Source organism: Meles meles, chromosome X, assembly GCF_922984935.1.
Source record: "Meles meles chromosome X, mMelMel3.1 paternal haplotype, whole genome shotgun sequence".
Classification (NCBI taxonomy): Eukaryota; Metazoa; Chordata; class Mammalia; order Carnivora; family Mustelidae; genus Meles; species Meles meles.
Genome location: NC_060087.1, coordinates 115,969 through 135,949, shown reverse-complemented (window position 1 = coordinate 135,949; position 19,981 = coordinate 115,969). Strand labels below are relative to the sequence as shown.

The 19,981-nt window shown below is 65.8% G+C and overlaps 2 protein-coding genes across 7 annotated transcripts in view; one reads left to right on the top strand and one right to left on the bottom strand.

Moving 5' to 3' along the window:
- LOC123934922 (serine/threonine-protein phosphatase 2A regulatory subunit B'' subunit beta-like) overlaps positions 1 to 12,884 on the top strand; it is a 38,635-nt gene extending 25,751 nt beyond the window's left edge. For all 3 annotated transcript variants that reach the window (XM_045995156.1, XM_045995157.1, XM_045995155.1), the window contains exons 3-13: positions 329 to 432; positions 718 to 820; positions 1,547 to 1,621; positions 2,068 to 2,154; positions 3,058 to 3,214; positions 5,054 to 5,102; positions 5,793 to 5,882; positions 6,095 to 6,270; positions 8,761 to 8,879; positions 8,950 to 9,056; positions 12,380 to 12,884. In XM_045995156.1, the coding sequence (XP_045851112.1) occupies positions 329 to 432; positions 718 to 820; positions 1,547 to 1,621; positions 2,068 to 2,154; positions 3,058 to 3,214; positions 5,054 to 5,102; positions 5,793 to 5,882; positions 6,095 to 6,270; positions 8,761 to 8,879; positions 8,950 to 9,056; positions 12,380 to 12,530 (1,218 nt within the window). In that variant the 3' untranslated portion in view covers positions 12,531 to 12,884. The remainder of the gene's footprint in view (positions 1 to 328; positions 433 to 717; positions 821 to 1,546; positions 1,622 to 2,067; positions 2,155 to 3,057; positions 3,215 to 5,053; positions 5,103 to 5,792; positions 5,883 to 6,094; positions 6,271 to 8,760; positions 8,880 to 8,949; positions 9,057 to 12,379) is intronic.
- A 149-nt stretch (positions 12,885 to 13,033) lies between these two features.
- The window catches only part of LOC123934921 (cohesin subunit SA-2-like), a 55,054-nt gene continuing 48,106 nt past the window's right edge, over positions 13,034 to 19,981 (bottom strand). The window contains exons 28-34 of one of the 4 annotated variants that reach the window (XM_045995152.1): positions 19,013 to 19,114; positions 16,797 to 16,948; positions 16,383 to 16,517; positions 15,859 to 16,037; positions 15,684 to 15,789; positions 15,032 to 15,122; positions 13,034 to 14,280 (exon numbers count right to left, since the gene is read on the bottom strand). In XM_045995152.1, the coding sequence (XP_045851108.1) occupies positions 14,266 to 14,280; positions 15,032 to 15,122; positions 15,684 to 15,789; positions 15,859 to 16,037; positions 16,383 to 16,517; positions 16,797 to 16,948; positions 19,013 to 19,114 (780 nt within the window). In that variant the 3' untranslated portion in view covers positions 13,034 to 14,265. Of the gene's footprint in view, positions 14,281 to 15,031; positions 15,126 to 15,683; positions 15,790 to 15,858; positions 16,038 to 16,382; positions 16,518 to 16,653; positions 16,949 to 19,012; positions 19,115 to 19,981 lie in introns of those variants that run through there. The other 3 variants (XM_045995153.1, XM_045995154.1, XR_006816846.1) reach the window with 3 other exon arrangements.

Genomic DNA, 19,981 nt, shown 5'->3' with positions numbered 1-19,981 from the left:
GCACACTGCTGCGAGGGGACCCGCTGGCCGCCTGCTGCTGCACTGTGTGCTGGGCAGGGCGTGGGCTGTTCCCGTCCCCGCGCTGCGTTCCTGTCACCTGAAGGGGCAGCGGCACCAGGACGTCGTGCTGTCCCTGGTGCGCGGGAAGGAACGCGCGTCTTGCGTTCGGAGGGAACGCTGAGCTCATCGGCGTGGGGCTGCCGGGTTTGGAGCTCCGGCCGTCTGCAGGGAGCATCGCCGCGAAATCCCGGCGGGAGCGTGCGGCTGTGGCAGCGGCCGTGGGGGTCCGGAGGCGCTGACGGCCGGCCCGCTGTGCCCTCTGCCGCAGGCCTGTGGCTGCCCGCTCTACTGGAAGGGGCCGCTGTTCTGCAGCGCCGGGGGAGAGCGCACGGGCGCCGTCTCTGTGCACAAGTTCGTCGCCATGTGGAGAAAGTGAGTCCCGGGCCTGTGCGTTGGGGGCGGGTGCCGGGAGGGGAGGCGGGTCCCCAGACTGCCTGTCCCGGGGCCGAGGCCGCATCACGGGCTCACGCTGCTGTGGCCGAGACGGCGAGAGGACGGAGCTAAGCTCCAGGGCACGGGGCACGGTGTCCTGTCCCCTCCTGGGCCAGCGCGGGATCACGCTCGGTCATGGCCCCGTGTCCGCCCCGTCAGCCGTGTTGGCAGCGGCCTCGCGGGCCTGGTGTGCGGGCGCCGTTGGGACGTCCTCCGTCCTTGCAGGGTTCTCCAGAGCTGCCACGACGACGCGGCCAAGTTCGTGCACCTGCTCATGAATCCCGGCGCCAACTACCTGGTGCAGGAGGACTTCGTCCCGTTCTTACAGGTACGCCCCGCGTCTGCGCCCCACGCCACTCCCTCCTCCGGGCCCGCCCCCGCGTCGACACCGCACAGAAGCTAGGGGTCGGGCTCCCTTCCCTCGGGCCTGCTTCCCACAGAGGTGGCTCAGGGGCAGCGCCTCGTGTGTGATGGGACCTCGTGTGCCCGCGCGGTGCGGGTGTGTGAGCGGAGGGACCTCGTGCAGCTTCAGAGCCTGAGGCCACAGAGACAAGGGGACTGCAGCCCCTGGCTGTGTCATCGGATGCGTTGAAAGAGGTCGTGGTGTTCCGGAACATTCTGTGCCTCCCTTCAGGCTGAGGGCATCGTTGCGCAGACTGAGAGAGAGGGTTGAGGATGGACGGTTCTTTTGGGCTGGGATCGCCTGTGCCACTGTTCTGAGTACCAGGGTTATTCCAGGGCATGTGACCGTAGCTTGGAAACCGAGGGCATTAAAACCTCCCTGGGGACCTCGGTGCGGGCCCGTGTGTCCTCACACGCGTTGAGTCCCGGTCCGCGGTCGGAGATCACGGGGCTCGCTGTCGCGGACCGGGGTCGTGCGGGGACGCACAGCCTCGCTGCCCGGGATCTGCCCCCTGCGCAGCCGTGGGGCCGGAGGGACCCGTGCGCAGCAGCCCCGTCCCTGGGGAGGCGGCAGGGGCTGGTGACGGACACGGGGTCCGTGCTCGGCGGGTGCTTTGCGGGTCCAGAGGACCGTCTTGTGTTCTGTGTGCAGGACGTGGTGAACACGCACCCGGGCTTGGCCTTCCTGAAGGAGGCGTCCGAGTTCCACTCCCGCTACATCACGACGGTGAGTGCACGGGTGTGGCCGGCTGCCGCAGGCCCCACGTCCAGCCCCGCACCCACGGGAACCCTCGGGCTGCGGCCCATCTGGCCCCGATGTCCTCGCCCACGAATGAGATGTTGGCCGCGCCTGCCGAGCGGGGCCGAGCACAGGGTCTGGAGAGGCAGGTGGCCCGGGGCTGGCACGAGCTTCTGCAGTGGCTCCCGTGGGTCCGGACGTCTGTCGCCAGCACGGGGCGCGGGTGGGCGGGGACGTCCCAGAGAGCCGTGTGCTCTACCCCCTGGGCGGCTGTCGCTTGGCCTGGGCGCCCGTCTGGGCTCTCAGGACCGCGTGTGGCCACGCTCTGGGCCGTGAGGTTCAGAGGCGCCTGCGTCCACAGCGCAGACGTTCGGTCCACGCGGAACGGGTGCCGCGGCCTCGCCGTGCCCTGCTGACAGCCGTCCCTCCCGCAGGTCATCCAGAGGATCTTCTACTCCGTCAACAGGTCCTGGTCGGGGAGGATCACGTGCGCGGAGCTGCGCAGGAGCACCTTCCTGCAGGTGGGCGGCCGGCCGGCGGGCACATGGGTCCCGTACGTCCCCGACCCGTCCGCCGGCCGTCCTGTCTGCCCTCCTCCGCCTTCTGTCCGCCGGTCTGTCCGCCACCGTCTGCCCTGGACCGTTCACCACACCACACCCTCTACCCGTCCATCTGCCCTCCGCCCCCCGCCATCTGTCCCGCGTGCTCCACCCCCACCGTCCGTCTTCCGTCTTCCACCCTCCTCCATCTGTCCCGCGTCCTCCACCCTCCGCCGTCCGTCCCGCGCCCTGTCTTCTGCTCTTTCCTGTCCGTTCTCCGTCTTCTCTCTTGAGTCTCTTCCATCCGTCTCCGTCCTTTCGTTTCCACGTGTCTCTCCCGTTCTCTGTGCTCTTCTGTGGCGACATTCCTGTCTACTGTCCTTCTCCCGTTCTCCATCCTCCCGTCTTCCACTGTCGTCCGTCTGTCCTCCGTCCGTCAGCCCTTCGTGTCCCGTTCTCCATCCTTCGTTCTCCGCCCTCCTCTCTCCGTCTGTACCCGTCTACCCATCGTCGCCCACCCCCGTCCTGCAGGAGAAGCGACCCCTACGCACTGGGGAGCGAGGTGTCGTCTTCAGTCAGGTTCGGTGCACGCGTGCGCACTCACGAGGAGGGGCCGATCCGCCCACAGCAGGGGGCCCGGGGCTGTGAGAGGATCGGCACGCACAGGGCTGCCGCGCGTTGCCAGCAGGAGGCCGGCTGAGTCTCAGGCGCAGGCCTGACGGCAGTGTGCTCCCGACCCGGGTGCCGCGCTCCTGACCTGGGTGCCGCGCTCCCAGCCCCAGGCGCGGCGGGACCAGTTCTGGGCTCTCCAGGGACACCTGGGAGGTGCCACGCCCAGGAGACCCAGCTGCCGTGACAAACGCTCTGCTGGGTGTGTTTTGGCAGAATGTGGCGCTCTTGGAGGAGGAAGCGGACATCAATCAGCTGACCGAGTACTTCTCCTACGAGCACTTCTACGTCATTTACTGCAAGTTCTGGGAGCTGGACACGGACCACGACCTGCTCATCGATTCCCAGGACCTGGCCCGGCACAACGACCACGGTGAGTGTGCGGCCTGCGTGGGACGAGGGGACCTGCGAGAGCCCCTCCGGTGTCCTGCCCTGTCCAGTACCGCCGGCCATGGCCAGCGCCCCAGGCCCGCGGCCCGACGTCTAAAACTGCCTTCCCCGGTGTCCGGGAGTGGTCTGTTCCCGCAGGACGTGCGTACGGGAGACGCTGCACACGCAGAGACACGGGAGGGACAGGGACTCGTGTGGGATGTGCAGGACACACAGTTGGGGGCAGACGTGGCTCACGATACGCACACCCGTGCGGTGCTGACCTGCCTGCATAAGGAGGCTCCAGCCGTCGGAGCGCTGGTGCCCGCGGAGTTGCCCCGTGGCGCAGGCGGCAGCCAGGCTGAGGCTGGGGTGCGACCCTGACCTGGGTGTTGTGACAGGAAGGCAGGCAGGTCCGAGCTGACCCTGTCCCGTGCAGCCCACGGAGGTAGGTCTCCGTGGATGAGCCGTGCGTTCAGGGTTTGGACGTGTGCCTCCGGGAGAGCGGTCTTGGCTCTGGGGCTGCGGTAATGCGGGCCTAAAGCCACAGCAGAGTGTCCTCAGGGCATCCGTGGTCGAGGACTTGACGGGCCGTGTCCCAGGAGGGCTGTACAGGAGTTTGCTGAAGGGCTTGGAAGAAGCAACCACCACCCGGGCCCTCCCATGCCGGGAGTGCACCCTCGCCCAGCTCCGCGGACCAGAGGCTGAGATCCAGGCGGCGCAGGGCTGTGTCCCCGGGGAGGGTCCTTCCGGCTTCTGGGGCTCCAGATATCCCCGGGCCCGTGGCCGCTTCCCTCCTGTCTCTGCCTCCATCTCTCCGTGGCTTCTCCTCTGCGTCTGTGTCTCCTCTTACGAGAGACGCTGGATTTAGGGCCACCCTGACCCAGGATGCGCTCATCCAGGGCTTTCTCTGAATCGCATCTGGCAAGACCTGTTTCCATGCGAGGCCGCACATCCGGGTACCGGGAATCAGACTGGGACGTGGTTTCCTGGGGAGGCACGATTCCGCCTGTCGTGACGCCCACTCATTCTGCACCCGGGTGACACCCATTAAGGTGTGGGACGGGCTGGGAGATGTGGGAAGAGACTCTCCGCTCCTCCGTCTGGTGGGTGCCGGGCGTGCTATGCGCTGAGCTGCGTCCCCCCAGAACTCCGTCGCTGGAGGCACGTTCCCCGGGACTCCAGAACGGGCCTGTGAGTGCAAGTGCGGTCTCTAAGGAGGTGGTGACGGTCAAACGAGGTCCGTCGGTGGCCCTGATGTCCTAGGACGGGGGTCTCACAGAAGAGGGGATGGGGACACAGACACACACGGAGGGACGGCGGCGTGAGGACCCAGGGAGAACACGGGGTCCGCATGGCCAGCAGCGAGGCCTCGGGAGGGCCCACCTCGGCCCCGCCTGGGTCTCGGCCTCCCCGCCCCCCGGGACACGGAGAGGATAAGCCCGAGTGCTTCAGCTGCCCCGTCGGGTGCTCTGTGACGGCTGCCCCAGCCGACCGACGCGGGGCTTTCCCCTTCTCGTTCGTCAGCTTTTAGTTAGACGTTTGCTGGGACCGCAGAGCGAGAGCGTTCCGAGGCGGAGCACCTGCGAGTGTGACTGTGCTCGTCACACTCAGCCTCTGTCTCGGCGTCCCCGGGGCAGCTTTCACTCTGCGGCTCTGACTGGGCTCAGTCTTCGGGACAGGAAGGCCGTGGGCAGCGCCCCAGGGAGGACACACACGGGACAGGAGGGTCCCCGGGTGCCACCCCCTCCCCCCCCCCCACCCCGGGCTGTGACATTTCAGAGCCGACCTGCCCTGCGGGTCCTGAGCCCCGGCGGCTCATGGCCCGGCTCTGTCTCCGCAGCCATATCCACCAGGATGATCGACAGGATATTCTCGGGCGCCGTGACCAGGTACGTCCTGAGGTCATCGTCTTGCGGCTGTGGCCAGTGGTCAGTGCCTGAGTCCAGGTCTGTCTCACTCGTTCCATAGTGGGAGCTGCTTGTTGAGGGCGAGTGCCGTTGTCCTGGGAGGTCGTGAGGAGGACACACGTGACAAGGACCTTGTCACACAAGGTCCTAAATAAGGGAGGGTACGTGTCACGAGGGGTCATGGTGGAGGACATCTTTGTCACAGGAGGTTGTGAAGGGAGACACGTGCCATCTTCACACACGCTCACAAGGGGAGACACAGCTTTGTCCTGTGCTGTCGTCGGGGGACACAGTTGTGTTACACCAGACCATAAATGAGGGGACATACCTCTTTGTCGCAGGAGGCCCTAAGAACGGGGGCGAGCACCAGCCTCGCATGAGGTCCTCAGTAAGGGGTGGGGGAGGACCGGCCCCACGTTGGCGGGTCATGTCAGGCCCTGGGCGTCTGAGGGGGCCCTGGAGTAGGGGCATCGGAGGCCATGAGGCGGCTGTGACTGAGGCCACAGAAGCCACCCCTGCCCCGTCTGCAGCCCCAGGGCGACCTCTGCAGGCCTTCCCCAAGCAGGAGCCCCGCGTGGGACGGGGCCAGACGCAGGGAGGCGGGCGGGGCCTCTCCCCTCAGCCGCTCCTCCCGACATGCTGTCTGTCTGTTGGTCTCCACCCTGAACCCAGGGGCAGGAAAGTCCAGAAAGAAGGAAAAATAAGCTACGCTGACTTTGTTTGGTTTTTGATCTCTGAAGAAGACAAGAAAACTCCAACCAGGTACGTACTTGGCGGCTGTCCCGGTGCAGCAGTTGGAGGCCGAGGGCTAGCGGCTGTCCCCGAGCATGAGCGCCACCAAGGGTCCGTCCAGGCAAGGCCGGTCCCAGGCAGGGTCCACACTGGGCAGGGTTGGCCTGGATGGCGTCCTCCCCGGGTGCAGTGAGGCCCAGTGGGTTCGGTACCCAGCTCGCGCGGACCGCCTGTGCCGGCAGCATCGAGTACTGGTTCCGCTGCATGGACCTGGACGGGGACGGCGCGCTGTCCATGTTTGAGCTGGAGTACTTCTACGAGGAGCAGTGCCGCAGGCTGGACAGCATGGCCATCGAGGCCCTGCCCTTCGAGGACTGCCTCTGCCAGATGCTGGACCTGGTGAAGCCGCAGAGCGAAGGTAGTGTTCCTGGAGATGGGACGCCCGGTGTGAGGGGATGATCCCTCCTGAGGGAACGTAGCCGTGTGAGGGGATGTGTCTGAGGGGATTCCTCACTGTGAGCTGCGATGTCCCCTCACGTGAGGGACGCATCGTGTGAGGAGAGGTATCCCTGGGATGGGATGTGCCCATGTGACGGGGACACATCATGTGAGATGTGCCCCTGTGTGAGGGGACACGTAATGTGAGGTGATCTCTACCCCCCGCCCCTGTGAAATGTGATGCCCCCCCCCCCATGTGAGGGGATAGCCTCCTGTGTGAGGGGACACATCATGTCAGGTGATTTTTCCCCCTGTGAGCATGATGACCCCCCATGTGAGATGTGCCCCTTTGTGAGGGGACACATTGTATGAGGTGGTTCCCCCATGAGATGTGATGCTGCCTCCCATGTGACATGTCCTCTTGTGTGAGGAGACATGTAATGTGAGATGATCTCCCCTCACCCCCGTGAGATGTGATGCCCCCCATTTGAGGGGATATCCTCCTGTGTGAAGGGATACATCGTGTGAGGTGGTTCCTCCCGTGAGCTGTGATGCCTCCCCATGTGAGAACTCCCCTTTGTGAGGGGACACATCACGGGAGGTGATTTCTCCTCCCCCATGACATGTGGTGCCTTGTGCGAGATGTCCTGTGTGAGGAGACAGGTTGTGTGAGATGTCCTGTGTGAGAGGACACGTAATGTGAGGTGATCTCCTTCCCCCGCCATGAGATGTGATGTGTTGTTACCCCATGTGAGGGGATATCATGAGGGGACACACTGTGAGGTGATTTTCCCCATGAGATGTGATGTCCTCCCCCTTGTGAGATGTCCCCCTGTATGAGATGTCCTCGTGTGAGGGGGACACATTGTGTGAGGTGACTTCCCTTCCCCCATGAAATGTAATGCCCTGTGTGAGATGTCCCCGTGTGAGGAGACACAATGTGAGAGGATGTCCCTGTGTGAGGGGGACACATTGTGTGAGATGTCCCTTTGTGTAAGGGGACACATAATGTGAGGTGATGTCTACGCCCCACCCCTGTGAGATGTGATGCGCTGCCCTCCCAACATGAGGGAGTGTCCTTCTGTGTGAAGGGACACATCGGGTGAGGTGATTTCTCCTAGTGGCTGTGATGTCACCCCCCCTCCGTATGAGATGTCCCCCTGTGTAAGGGGGTACCGAAGGAGACATTCCCATGGTATTGCGTCCCTACCTGCGTGAGGGTAAGTCCCCTCTGTAAGATGGGAGGGGCACCCCATGTGAGATGTGCTTGTGTGAGAGGATCCTCCCGTGTGAGATGTCCCCCTGTGGCACGCCCCCGTGTAAGGGATACCCCACGTGATGCGACGTTCTTCCTGTAAGATGGGATGCCTCTGTGTGACGGCACGTTTCCCTTGAGTGAGGGGACTCCCTCATATGAGGAGATGTCCCCATGTGAGGTGTGATAGCCCCTGTGAGAGACACCCTTGTGAAGGGACACCCACTCGGAATGAACATCCGTACTCTGAGTTGGTGACGGGGGTGATGGGGAGCTTTGGTACCAACCATATTGTCACAAGACCCCCACTCAGGACTGGGTGAGCTGGAGTCATGTGTGACTCGAGCACCCTGTTTGCCGGTGGTGGTCCCTGTTGGGTGTGGAGCCACCACTGTGTATCCCGGCTGTCCACCTTCCCGTCTCCTTCAGGCCCCATGGGTCCCGCCTCAGCTCTCACCTGTGCTGAGCCCTGACCTGTCGGGCGAGCACAGCGGTCCTGCCAGGGTCAGGAAGGCAGATGTCCCTGACGCCACGTCTCCCTGCCTATGCTCCCCGGATTCCCACCTCAGGGACCTCAAGCCCAAGTTCCTGGTGTGGAGCGGTGCCATGGGCACCCGTCCCCTTCTCCTCCCCGTCCTGGGATCCTACCTGGGGTCCTCCTGACACCCCTCAGCTGAGAAGGCGGTGTGCAGGGAGAGGCCACCTGTGGCACAAGGAGGGACCCCAGGACACTTCAGAGGTCAAAGGGACAGAGGGAGACTTTTCCCAAACTGTGATACCTACATTAGTGTTGTTTCCACGTTGTGGGGTCCTGGTCGGGGGGTATTTATGGTCTTTGAGAGTCGTTCTGGGCCGTCCCATCAGGTCCTCCTCCCTAGCAGTGGCTGTCCTCCTGTCCTCCCGTCCTCCCGTCCTCCCGTCCTGTCCTGCTCCATGATGTGTGCCCGGGTGCCCCCTGGTGGCCAGAGACTGTTCCTGCACTCCGCGTCCTTGTCGGTCTTCTGACCCATTCGGGGGCACAGGGGACCCCCGGCTTCTGGTCCGCACTGCTCCGCGACCTAGCCTCCCACCCGCACAGGAAGCACCTCGCGCGGCCGCCTTAGGCCTGCTTGGTCAGAAAACGCGGTATCGCGCCACGTTCCCCGAGCCGCGCCGGACGCCGGTTAGTGCGAGTCCGCCTGGGACTAATGGTCTGAACCGTGTCGTGTCCTGCAGGGAAGATCACCCTCCGTGACCTGAAGAAGTGTAAACTCGCCAACGTCTTCTTCGACACCTTCTTCAACATCGAGAAGTACCTCGACCATGAGCAGAAGGAACAGGTCTCCCTGCTCAGGGTGAGTGTGGCGAAGGGGCACGTGGGGTGCCGGCCGCGTCCGCGCCGCGTGACACACGTGTTTTGTCCAGGAGAGCGACAGCGAGGGCCCTGAGCTGTCCGACTGGGAGAAGTATGCGGCCGAGGAGTACGACATCTTGGTGGCCGAGGAGGCTGCAGGGGAGCCGTGGGAGGACGGGTGAGTGTGGGACGGGACGTGGGGACGGCCGGGAGGGACACGGGTGGTCGGCGGGCAGTGGGCGCCTCCCTTCCCATGTCCACCTGTCCCCAGTGGGCTGAGGCCAGAGACGGTGGCTCGTGGGGGCGGCCTGCTCACTTCCTTCGGGCGGCGGGACGTTCACGAGACAAGCGTGTGCAGCTCCGGGTAGGGAACTTCGGCGGGGAGAAGGCGCAGCTGGGTGTCCCGAGTCCTGCAGGAAACCCACATGCTCCCGGCAGCGGCCTGAGTGCGAGCCTGGCCCCAGAGGGGCTCTGAGACGCCCCTTCCAGGGTCCCGGGGGCTGCCGAGCCAGGCCCCGAGTCTGCAGAAAGCCCAGAGCCCTGGCTGTGAGCGCAGGGGGGCCCGGCCCCGGCCTGTCCTGGGGCTCCTCCGTCTGCCCCTTTTCCGGACCCAGGTCTGGAGGAGCTGCTGCTCCTCCGCCCCCGAGAGCGGGGCCCGGGAGTGCAGCCGGCAGGGCCCAGCCGTTGGGCTGTGTGAGGCCTACGGCCCCGAGCCGGCCCCATCCCCCGCCAACAGCCCTCCTGCCCGCATGCTGCCCTGGGCTCCCGGCCCGCATCATGGCCAGCTCCCTTCTGTCCTGATCCTTGGGTCCCCAGGACCCTGGGACATCTCACGGCCAGTCCGTTCCTTCCGCCAGTGCAGGGCACGTTCACGGCACAGGGCTGGGTCCCGAAGGGCCCAGCTTGGATGAAGACCCAACAGACCTCCCCCCGCCCCCCCCCCCCCAAGAGTCGCCACAGCTGGGAACCTTGTCCTTGGTTTTTGCTCATGAGGCCAATGCAGGGAGCCAGGCCTCGAGGCCCCTTTGCCGCCACTGTCCCCGCCCCCGTGACTGAGTGCATGTGGGACCGGCGGGGGTTCCTGCTCCCAGGCCCGCGGCCCATCCCGTCCCCGCTCCACTCTCCGGGCCTGGGCCTCCAGGTGCGTACACAGGCCTGGGTTCTGCGGTAGGAACTCAGGTGTCCTACACACTCCTGATGGGCGCTGCTCACATGTGTGTTCTGTCCCCTGGGTGGGGTCACGCAGGGTCAGGTGTTTGCACACATGGTAAACAGGCCCGGAATAGGACTGGAGCCCGCGGTCGCGTGTCCCCTCCGCCCTCAGGAACGGGACGGCCCCTCCATGCAGGAGCTCTGGGTTTGGTGGCACAGGGCTGCCTGCTCAGGGGTCCTGACCCCCAGCTCCAAGAGGATCTCAAAACGGCAGGGGACACTTGGAGCCACCCCGGGCCCTTCCCACTCAGGTTCGGGGCAGGGGCCGGGCCGGGCTCTGCCTGGACATTGTGGTTTTCCTGGACACCGTGGAAGCGGGACCCGCCGTCCCCTCACACAGGCTGTGCCCGCGTAACCTGTCGGCGGGCGCGTGGGGGACTCGTGGCCTGGCTGAGCAGCGTCCCGGCTCCAGGTGACCCCCCTGCCAGGCCAAAGACGTTCTCATCTGTTCTGGACAGATGTGAGCAGCGCCGCCACGAACCACTCCCACCCTGGCCTCGTGGGGATGTGGGTTCTCACGTCTCTGGGCTCCGTGCCCGAGGCCGCGGATCATGAGGGGACACCTGCAGACCTCCAGAACCCATGCAGTGACGTCCCACGTAGCCGCCCCGGGGATGGTCCTCGCTGGTCCGTGTCTTCCCGGTCTGTGTGTGGTGGTTGACGGGTCAGCCCGTCTCAGGCACGGCCCCTCGTGCCCGTTGTGTTTGGGTCCTCGCCGCCGTCGGTCCCCCTGGGGTGTGCTGTGTCTTTGTGCTGCGCGTCAGGCCGTCCGCGCTCTCACGGAGGCTTCGGGGCTCTGGGTGCGAGTTGTCGGATCCGTGGTCGGTTGGCGTTCCCTCCGCGCTCGCGGCCCTGTTTGTTGGAGTGTGTGTCCGAGACGCTGTTCACGTGGATGAGGTTTCAGGTCCTCGTCCGCTGCTGCCTCGGGCTGCGCCTACGGGGTCCGGGTCCCACTCCGCTGCCGTGCCCAGACCCACGGAGACCTGGCCCACGATTCAGGGCTTCCCGATCCACGTCCCCGGCTGTGGTCTGTCCTGAGTTGCCGTGGGGCCTGGGCGGAGGGTCCAGGTTCCTTCCCCGGTGCTGGGGCTCTGTCTGGGGCGGAATCACCCACGGGGCCGGCACGCGTGTTTATGGTGAGGCGTGCGTGTGCCGGGTCTCCCGAACGTACCAGGTCTGTTGGCGTTTCCGCAGGAGTCCTGGAATCCGCCTGCGGCTTTCCGGGAGAGGCCCGCGTGCCCGGGGCGGGGTCTCGGGTGGGGGCTGGAGAATGGACTCCCCGGCCCTGCTGGCGGGCTGGCTGGGGGGTTTTCGGACCTGTCTGTGCCCTTCACTAGCCACACCTACCTGGGCTGCGTCTGTGGCTCCACCGAGACTCAGCAACCCTGCTCGGATCCTGCGGGCATTCCTTCTTGGGGTCGTGTCGTCGGTTCCTTGGCTGTGACGGCAAATCTCAGGATAAGCCTGTCCGTTCGTACAAAACAGCAGGGGGAAGGTTCGATTTTCCAAAATCCCGCGTGGTGTGGAGACAGCCGGTCTCGAAGGTGTCCCCCACAAGCGTGTCTCTGTACGCGGGTCTCGGGCTCTTTGCCTGGACCTTTCTGTCCTCGGTCACGGAAGTGCTTCCTGCCGCGTGGTGTGAGAAGGGTGGTTTAACCCCGCGGTCATGGCCGTTCGTGGGAAGCGCGCACTGTCACGGCGTATCGGTCCGCGGTGCACACGTGTGTCCCACGCACCTGTCGGCCGCGGGGACGTTCGCATCGGTTCTTTGGGACTCTGTGTGGACGGGTGCCTTGCCGGTGAGGACGCTTTCTTGTTCGCCACCACGCTTCTAGAACATCTGCTACAGTGCAGAGTGCAAGCAGGCGTGTGTCCTCCTGTGGTCCCCAGTCCTGCACGCAGACGGTCATCACCGACCCCAAAGTCTCATGTCAGCCCAGAAGACACACTGTGTTCTGTCCGGTGCCCTTGGCTCCAGCACCTGTGGGTACAGGCCTCAGGAGGACCAGCCTCCCACACCCCCGAGAAACCCCGCTCAGTCTCCAGTCCCGTCCACAAATTTGATTTGTGGCCTCGTACCTCGTGGCTCCGTGTCTCATGCTGGTATCCCGGGAACACTGGTCTCCGGGTGCAGGCACGCTCCTCCTCCCTTCAGGAGGAAGGAACACACCAGTGACCGCTCCGGGCCTGGGGCTCCCACACAATAAGCTCCCCGCCATCTGCGGGCTGCCCTCAGCGTCCTGCCCCGGCTGAGACGGCCCCTCCGTGCTCACCCGCTTCTCCTTGCAGGTACGAAGCCGAGCCCAGCCCCGTGGACCAGAAGCTCGGCTCCCTGAGGTCTCCGCTGGCCCAGAGGCCCTTCTTCGAGGCACCGTCCACCCTGGGCACCGTCGACCTGTATGAGTACGCGTGTGAGGACGACGACCTGCCGCCCTCGTGACCTGGGCCGAGATCTGGACGCAGAGCCGCTGTCGTGTAAAGAACAGAACCGTTTGGTCATTGAGCTTTTATAGAAAATGAAGTGATTTGTATGGGATGAAAAGTTTTTATTTATCCACCACGGAAGCTGGTCCGGTGGTCATTGAGCGTGTGTCCCCGCGTGCCCGGCAGGAGCTGCCGTCTGTCCAGAAGTCCCTGGCTGGGCCCGGCAGGGAGAGACGTGCCGTGTAGGTCCCGAGCGCGGGTGTCTGGAGACTCACTGGCTCGGCCGACCGCCTCCTCGGAGGGGAGCTGCTGTGGCAAAGGGGCAGCCCCGGGGGCGTGAGTCGTGCACCGACCCCCGGGTGTCGGACGGTCCCGCGCTGTTCTCGCGCGTCGGTCAGGAACATTCCAGGGGCCCCGGGACCTTCCGTCCACAGGCGCGTCTCCGGGCGCAGCCGCAGCCCTGCACGTGGGGTACGGGGCGGAGCACGTCTCGTGCGCACTTACGTTCTCATGTCAATGTACAAAACGTGTAAAGTTAACTTTTATTTGCGTGTGTAGCAGTTTAAAAACGTCTTATGAGATCACGTTTGTATTTTCGAATAAAGAATTTAAGGACTTTCTGTGACGGGCTCGGCTCGCCCAGCCCACGACACAGACACAGCACACAGAGCTCACAAAGGGCACAGACGCCAGGCAGGGACGCTACTGGGGACAGGCGGCAGTGACGCCACGGGAGACCACGTCGTGTGCGTGGCTCTGGGGCGCGGCAAGTCCAGCCGAGGGTCACGGGCCGTGGGGTCCGGAGTGTCTGTAGGGTGGCCCTCCTGCTGAGCCCTGCCCGCGGGCCACCCCTGTTCTCAAGGCCACCATCAAGGGCTGGCTTCCCCACAGCAGCTGCCAGGGTCCCGGGGAGGGCACAGCCAGAGGCACACGTGTCCCTCCTGGACGGCAACCCGCCAGGCCCAGGTCTGCAAGGGCTTGAGCTCCCCAGGCCCAAGTGTACACAGAACCAACCCCCAGGCCCAGGTCTACAGGGTCCCCCAGGCCTGAGCTCCTGGGCCCGTTCTTGCCGGTGCACCACCCGCAGGAGTGCTCCCCGCAGCCCGGCTTCGCTCTCCGTGTCCACTCGGGGCGTCCTCCTCCACACCGTGGCCCAACAGCTCTGGTTTGGCACCAGCACGGGATGGGAGGCGCGGAGCTCCCGCACGTCGGGAGTCGGCGGCCAACACGCGTCCCGCCCCAGCCTGAGTCGGACGCAGCCAGTTTGTGCGCAGCGTGTGGGAGCGGAGCTGACCGTCGGCAGCTCTCGGCACCGGACGCCGGGAATCGCCCAGCTGTGGGGTCCTGAGCCGGGAAAGGAAGAGCTGACGGCCCGGCCGGAGCCACACCACACGGGACCACGTGCGCTGAGGGGCCAGCACCGCGCTCCACGGTGGGGGCGACGCGGCTTCCAGGACCTTCCAGCCAAGCACAGCGGTCGCCAGAGACGCCGCAGGCAGGTAGGCACCTGGTGCGTTGCGGGGGGTGCACGGGCACCCCAGGGGGCCCCAGTCCACGGTCACGTGACCCTCCTCACACGCGGCTGGAGTGCGCAGGTGCGGGAGGCGGGGTCACTGTCGTCCACCTGGAGCCCCTGGGGGTCTGGTCAGCCACACCTGGACACCACGGGCTCCCCAAGCCGAGGAACGCACGTCCACAGCCGAGGCGGAACTTGGAACTGCGGCGCGAGTCCCACAGGGCCCGAGTCCTCGTCAGTCCGACACGCCCTGGGACGGAGAGGACGACGCTCAGAACCCAGACACGCGGACGGAGAGGTGGACAACGGTGCATGCGTGGCCAGGTTGGTTCCCACTCCGCGTGGGGTGGGAACGCTGTGTACGCTGGGCAGCGGACGGAGGGCACCAAAGCTTGGCCAGGACGTGGGTGGGCGGGGGACACGGCCTTCCGCTGCCTGGGACCCCAGGCCGGCACAGGCACCCTGGCCCCGGGTGTCCGTGCGGGGGACGGGGCTGTCCACATGAGGCTGCCGTGCCAGAGCGCCGCTCTGAGGGCCACACCAGACCCGCGGAGGCCTGACTTGGGGGCCAATAGCCAGGATCCAGATGCCGAGGACCCCAGGGCATCCTAAATCCAGTGTCCTGAGCCAAGCAGGCCAGGGCATGGGCACCACACCCGGCCTCGGGGCCCCAGCACACCACGGGAGCCTGGTGCAGACGCAGCCGGGCACCTGGGACAGCTCAGGGCCCTGCCTCGCTGCAACCCAGCAGCCTCGGACGGTCCGCAGGCCACACGCCCGGTGAGCCGTCGCACCACAGCCCGAATCCCCCACCCCCCGAACGGGCGGACGGACCTGCCTCCACGCCCACTGGGCACAGAGGCCAGTGTCCCCCGGGGGGACCCCTCAGATGAGACGTCCTGCCTCTCCAACCACCCTGAGAAGCGGGGGCCGTGGCCGGAAAGGCAGGTCCAGGCCAGCCCCCCACGTGGCCACCACCCACTGCCCCAGCCCGTGCCAACCTCGTGGACGGAGATGCCCTCCACGTCCACGTCTTCGTTGGACGAGTTCTCAGAGTCCTCCGATGACAGGAAGTCGACATCAAAGACGTCCCTGCCGGAGACCAAGGGTGGCTGCTCACCAGGGAGACCGAGGTAGGGCCCCAGGCCACGGACGGAGGCCGTGGGAGCCCAAGCCCGGGAGGAAACAGGTGTGCGCGGCCCCAGAAAACAGAAGACACGTAGACACGTGGACGAGGAACGGCCCTAAGTCATGGGCAACCAGTGACTGCGTATCCCGCTCTGCGCTGTGGACGGTGGTGGACAGTCGTGGGCTGTGCTGGGCAGTTGGTGGGGGGGGAGACGAGACGAGCCCCTGGCGACGCCCTGGAGTCCGACCTTAGAGCAGGGCAGTCTCTGCCCACGTGCCGGACACAGCCCTCTGCCTGCCTCGGACCCGCGCGGCACCCGCGGCACCGCCTAAGACCCGCGCGGCACCCACGTCACCGCCTCAGAAGCATGTGGGCCCCCATCAGACCAGCGTCCCTTCACGGCCATCCCAGGCTCTGCTCTGCAGAAACCCACAAGGCTGACCCGGAAACCAGGCAGGCAGAGGCCCGACAGGCTGCCCAGCGACGCAGGACCCCCACCCCAACCTGGAGAACGGGGGCCTCACCTCTTGGACTTCTGGCCCTTGGAGGCATTTCTCGGCTCTCTGTCCCCCGCGCTGGAGCTGGCCAGGGTGTCTGGTGTCCAGGTGGAGCACGTCCCCACGGGCAACTCTGCGGTGCCGGGAGCGGTCAGCCGCGGGGCCCACGGGCCACCCCTCCCGACCCGGACACCCTCCCCACCTTGGGGCCGCTTGCTGTCTTTGCAGATGGCGTCGAACGGGTTGGCGGCGGGCTCCTCCTCCCCCTGGGCCACGTAGTCTGTCCTTATCAGGGACTTGCGGTAGACGAGCATGGGGTTCATGTCCCCTTCCCCAAACACTGGCAGGCCCTCGGGGATGGAGTCCTGGAAGTGGGTGAGGCTGCGGGCCAGGGAGCACGAGGCAGGGGGAGTCAGAGGAGGCCCAGTCCAGGTCCCCAGCAACCCACGGCCCGTCCCCCACATTCAGGCTGAAGCAGCCGTGCCAGAGGGGCGCCACCTGCTGGCCACAGTCAGTGCTGCAGCCCCGCACCCAGTCCCGCCGGGACCCCAGACAGCGGCCCCGGTCAGTGCAAGGGCCCAGACGGGAGCCCTCACTCCACAGAGCCTTCCGGTGTCCGCATCCCCCGCCCCACCGGGCCACGGTCTGCGCTTCCACCCCCGCACCCCCAGAGCCCATCCCCATGCCCACCGCCCTGGGGTCTCACATCCCCCTTGGGGCACGCACGCGGCTTGTCGCTCTGCAGGGGGGATCTTGCAGGAGAACTCGGCCAGAACCAGCAGAAAGCTGAGGTTGGGGAACCTCTGCCGGGCCTCCTCTTCCGGCACGGGGGACTCGGAGAAGGCGAACGCCAGCCCACGCCTGGGGACAGGGTGTGCAGTGGGGAGCTGGGGCCATGGCAGAGGCCAACGGGGACCGGCCGGGCTGTCCACTGGGGCTCACAGGGTGAGCGCAAGGGTGGGGTCAGGTGATGCTCAGGGTGCCAGGTGGGACTAGCCTGAAGGACGGGGTCGGACTGGGGAGCAGCGTCAGGCGGGGTCAGACAGGGGACGGGGTCGGACTGGGGAGCAGCGTCAGGCGGGGTCAGACCAGGGCTGGGGTGCGTCGGGCGTTGGCACAGCACCCCGCACCAGCAGGTACCTGTGGATCAGGTGGGCCGCGTCACGGGCGCGGTCAAAGCCGAGGGTGAGCGCGAAGCGGCGAGCCAGCAGCCGGATGGAGTAGAAGGGGCCGCAGATGAACTCGATGGGGTCGTAGCCCATGCCGTACGTGTCCACGTGCTTCTGGAACAGCTGCAGGGCCACGGGCCGTGCGGTCAGGACCACGAGGGGCATGTCCCACAGACCGAGGTTCAGCACATCCCGAGACGCCTCCCTCCACCCCCAGCGGTAAAGCAGCGCAGAGAAGGGACGAGTTCCCGGAGCACAGGGCCCCCGGCCGATGACATCCACGGGGCGCAGGGCAGGGGTCCTTGGGACAGCCACCTCGAGGCCGGGATGCCGGGGAGCGGGGAGCAGGTGGTACAGACCAAGACACGCCCAGGAGCCGGGAGCCGGCAAACGTCCCGCACACACCCACACCGCCCACGTCCCACCTGGTCAGCCGCAGCTCCCGTGTGTCGGACGCAACAGAGAACCCACGAGGGGGACGGCGCTCCTGGTTTACAGGGAAAACACACACCGAACGGGACACGAGGGGGCCTGATATGACGGGAACGTGCCCCTGACATGCCACGCTTGCTCTGGGGAATCGGGGTCACCGCAGCGTCGTACACACAGACGTGTTCTCGGGCCAGGAGGAAGGAGACCGTTTCCAAAGAAACAAAAAATGGCAGGAAACGGTCCAACCTAAAGGCAGAACTCAGTGTGGGGGCCAAGAGTCCGCGTGGCCTGCGGAATCGGGACCGAGAAGCGGTGTTCCAGGAAAACCACGGGACAGAGATGGTCTAGCAAGTGTCCGCAGAGAGGCCTGCCCACCGCAGCCACAGGCAGAACGGCCACAAGGACCAGGAACCCACACTGGCAGCAGGGACGCCACATCCCGGCCCTTCCCGATACACCCACGGAGGCTCAGCTCCCCAGAGAGAAGCGAGTCCACGGCGCCCACAGCACCACGGACACCGGCAGCAGTCAGCTGTGTCGGGGGCCGTGACCCCAGCGCTGAGGACCAAAGGCCGCCTTGCAAAGAGCTCAAGCCGGGTGGGCGGCCCCAGACTCAGCGCACAAAGCCAGGATCGGGCAGAGAAGGGACGGAAGCCGTTGAGTCCCGAGTCCCTGCTGCCACGTAACCCCACGTGGCCTCGGCGAGAACTCCCCACACGTGGATGGAGCCCCCAGCTACAGGCAGACACACTCGTCCGGCAGCAGACCAGAGCACGGAACAAGCCACGTGTCCCGTCGTGGTTCCACGGATCTGAACCAGCTGCCACGGGGATGGCAGGACCAGAGTCAGACACGGGACACGCACTCACACGGTGTCAGGACAGACGGACACGGAGAAGACATGCCCACCCTCAGGATCAGTGGATGGTGGGGGGGGACACCGCCTTGAGGGTCAGCGGGTGGGGGAGGGGGACGCCCACCCTGAGGGTCAGTTGATGGGGGAGAGGGACACCACCCTGAGAGTCGGGGACAACCTGAGTCACCGTCAGGACACCTAGCTCCCTGTGCAAGAAGACACCTGAAGGCCTCCAGGGGACACTCCAGCCCGATGCCGGCGCCCGGCCGCTCTGTGCACACACCACGAGCTGCCGTGTGTCCCCACAACACACGCCTGACCACGTCCAGTCCTTGGGGACTGGGCAGCAGGGGAACCCATCCCAACGGTGCTGTCACCGGGAGGTGGGCACACAGAAGCCCGCTGTGCGGGACTGAGCATCCGTGGACTCTGCCCCCGAAGTCCCCAAGTATAAGCCGGGCGTCCTGGGGGCTGCTGGGAGGCGGGTCCTTGGAAGGTGGTCGGGAGCCGAGAAGATCAGCATGGAAGGGCCCCCACTGTGGGGTCTCGTCCTCTTACGTGTCCAGAGAGAGAGGTCCCCGTGTTCCACCTCGGGTAACATGAGGACCCGGCAGGGGGGGCCACCTGTGACCCTCCAAAGGTCTCCCCAGAACCTGAGCCCACTAGGACGCAGCCCTGGGGCCGCAGCCTCCAGCACTGGGAGGCGTCAGGGTCTGACTGGTCCGCCGCCACGAGTGGGGGTACAGGGCTCCCGAGGACCGGGCAGTGAGGCCCAGCAGGACCCGCGCCTGGCGTGTCCCCAGGCAGGGATGCCCCCAGGGCTGGGCGACGCACTGCGGCCGAGAGCCGCGGGGACCGGTCCCCGGACCCCGTGGGCCCTTCCAGGACAGGCCACTCACCTGCTGCAGACACAGGAGGAGGGACAGCGCGTTGCGAAGCCTGTCGTTCTGCCTCGTCCGCGTCATGGTCTCCTTGATGATGTCCCCAAAGTGATGGTAATGCTGTGAGCGAGAGGAAAGGACCGTCACCACGGAGACGAGACGCACCAACTCCTTCCTAGGCCGCCTTCCCCAGGTGCAGACTGTGGACAGCCACGCGGCTCAGACCCAGCGTCTGTCCCGGAAGTTTGCACACATGGGTCCCGCCGAGCACTCAGCACCATCCGGGGCCCGGGGCCGGGGGCCGGGTCCTGGGCCGGCGGGGAGGGCACGTCCCATGGACCCAGGGAAGCTGGAGCCATCAGGCTTCCCAGACCAGGGCCCGGCTGTGCCCCCAGCACTGGCTGGCCCTGTCTCTCAGGGCACTCCTTCCACAGGGAGGGCAAGGAGCTCTGGGGAGCCACGGGCCGGGAGCCAGGGAGCCAAGTCTCTCAGAGCCACGCCGACCTGCTCCGGCCAGTGTGGAAGCAGCCCAAACCCAGACGTGCGACAACACTCAGCCGCCGACACGGCCCCCAGGACACGGGGAGGCTCAGCACGTTAAGAGGTAAGTCTCGGGAGAGGACAGCGATGCCCAACACCCAGGAGGCAAGGGAAAACCCAGGCCGGACTGTCCTTACACCCCACGCCACAGAGCTCAGGACCACGTGAGCTTAAAACAGGGAAAAGAGAATCACCGCCACGTAAATAAAACTCAGAATGGAAAAGTCATCAGAGGAACATTTTTCCCACAAATAACAAAGAGCCAATGTCTCCATCGAATTACAAGACGCTAAAAGATCTTGAAAGGACAGTTTTCGAGAAAGAATGTGACGATGACTGAATCCACCCACCTGTTCAGTCATCCATCCATACACCTGTGCCACGTACCCATCCATCTACCCGTCCTCCACCCATTCATCCATCTACCCGTCCTCCACCCATTCATCC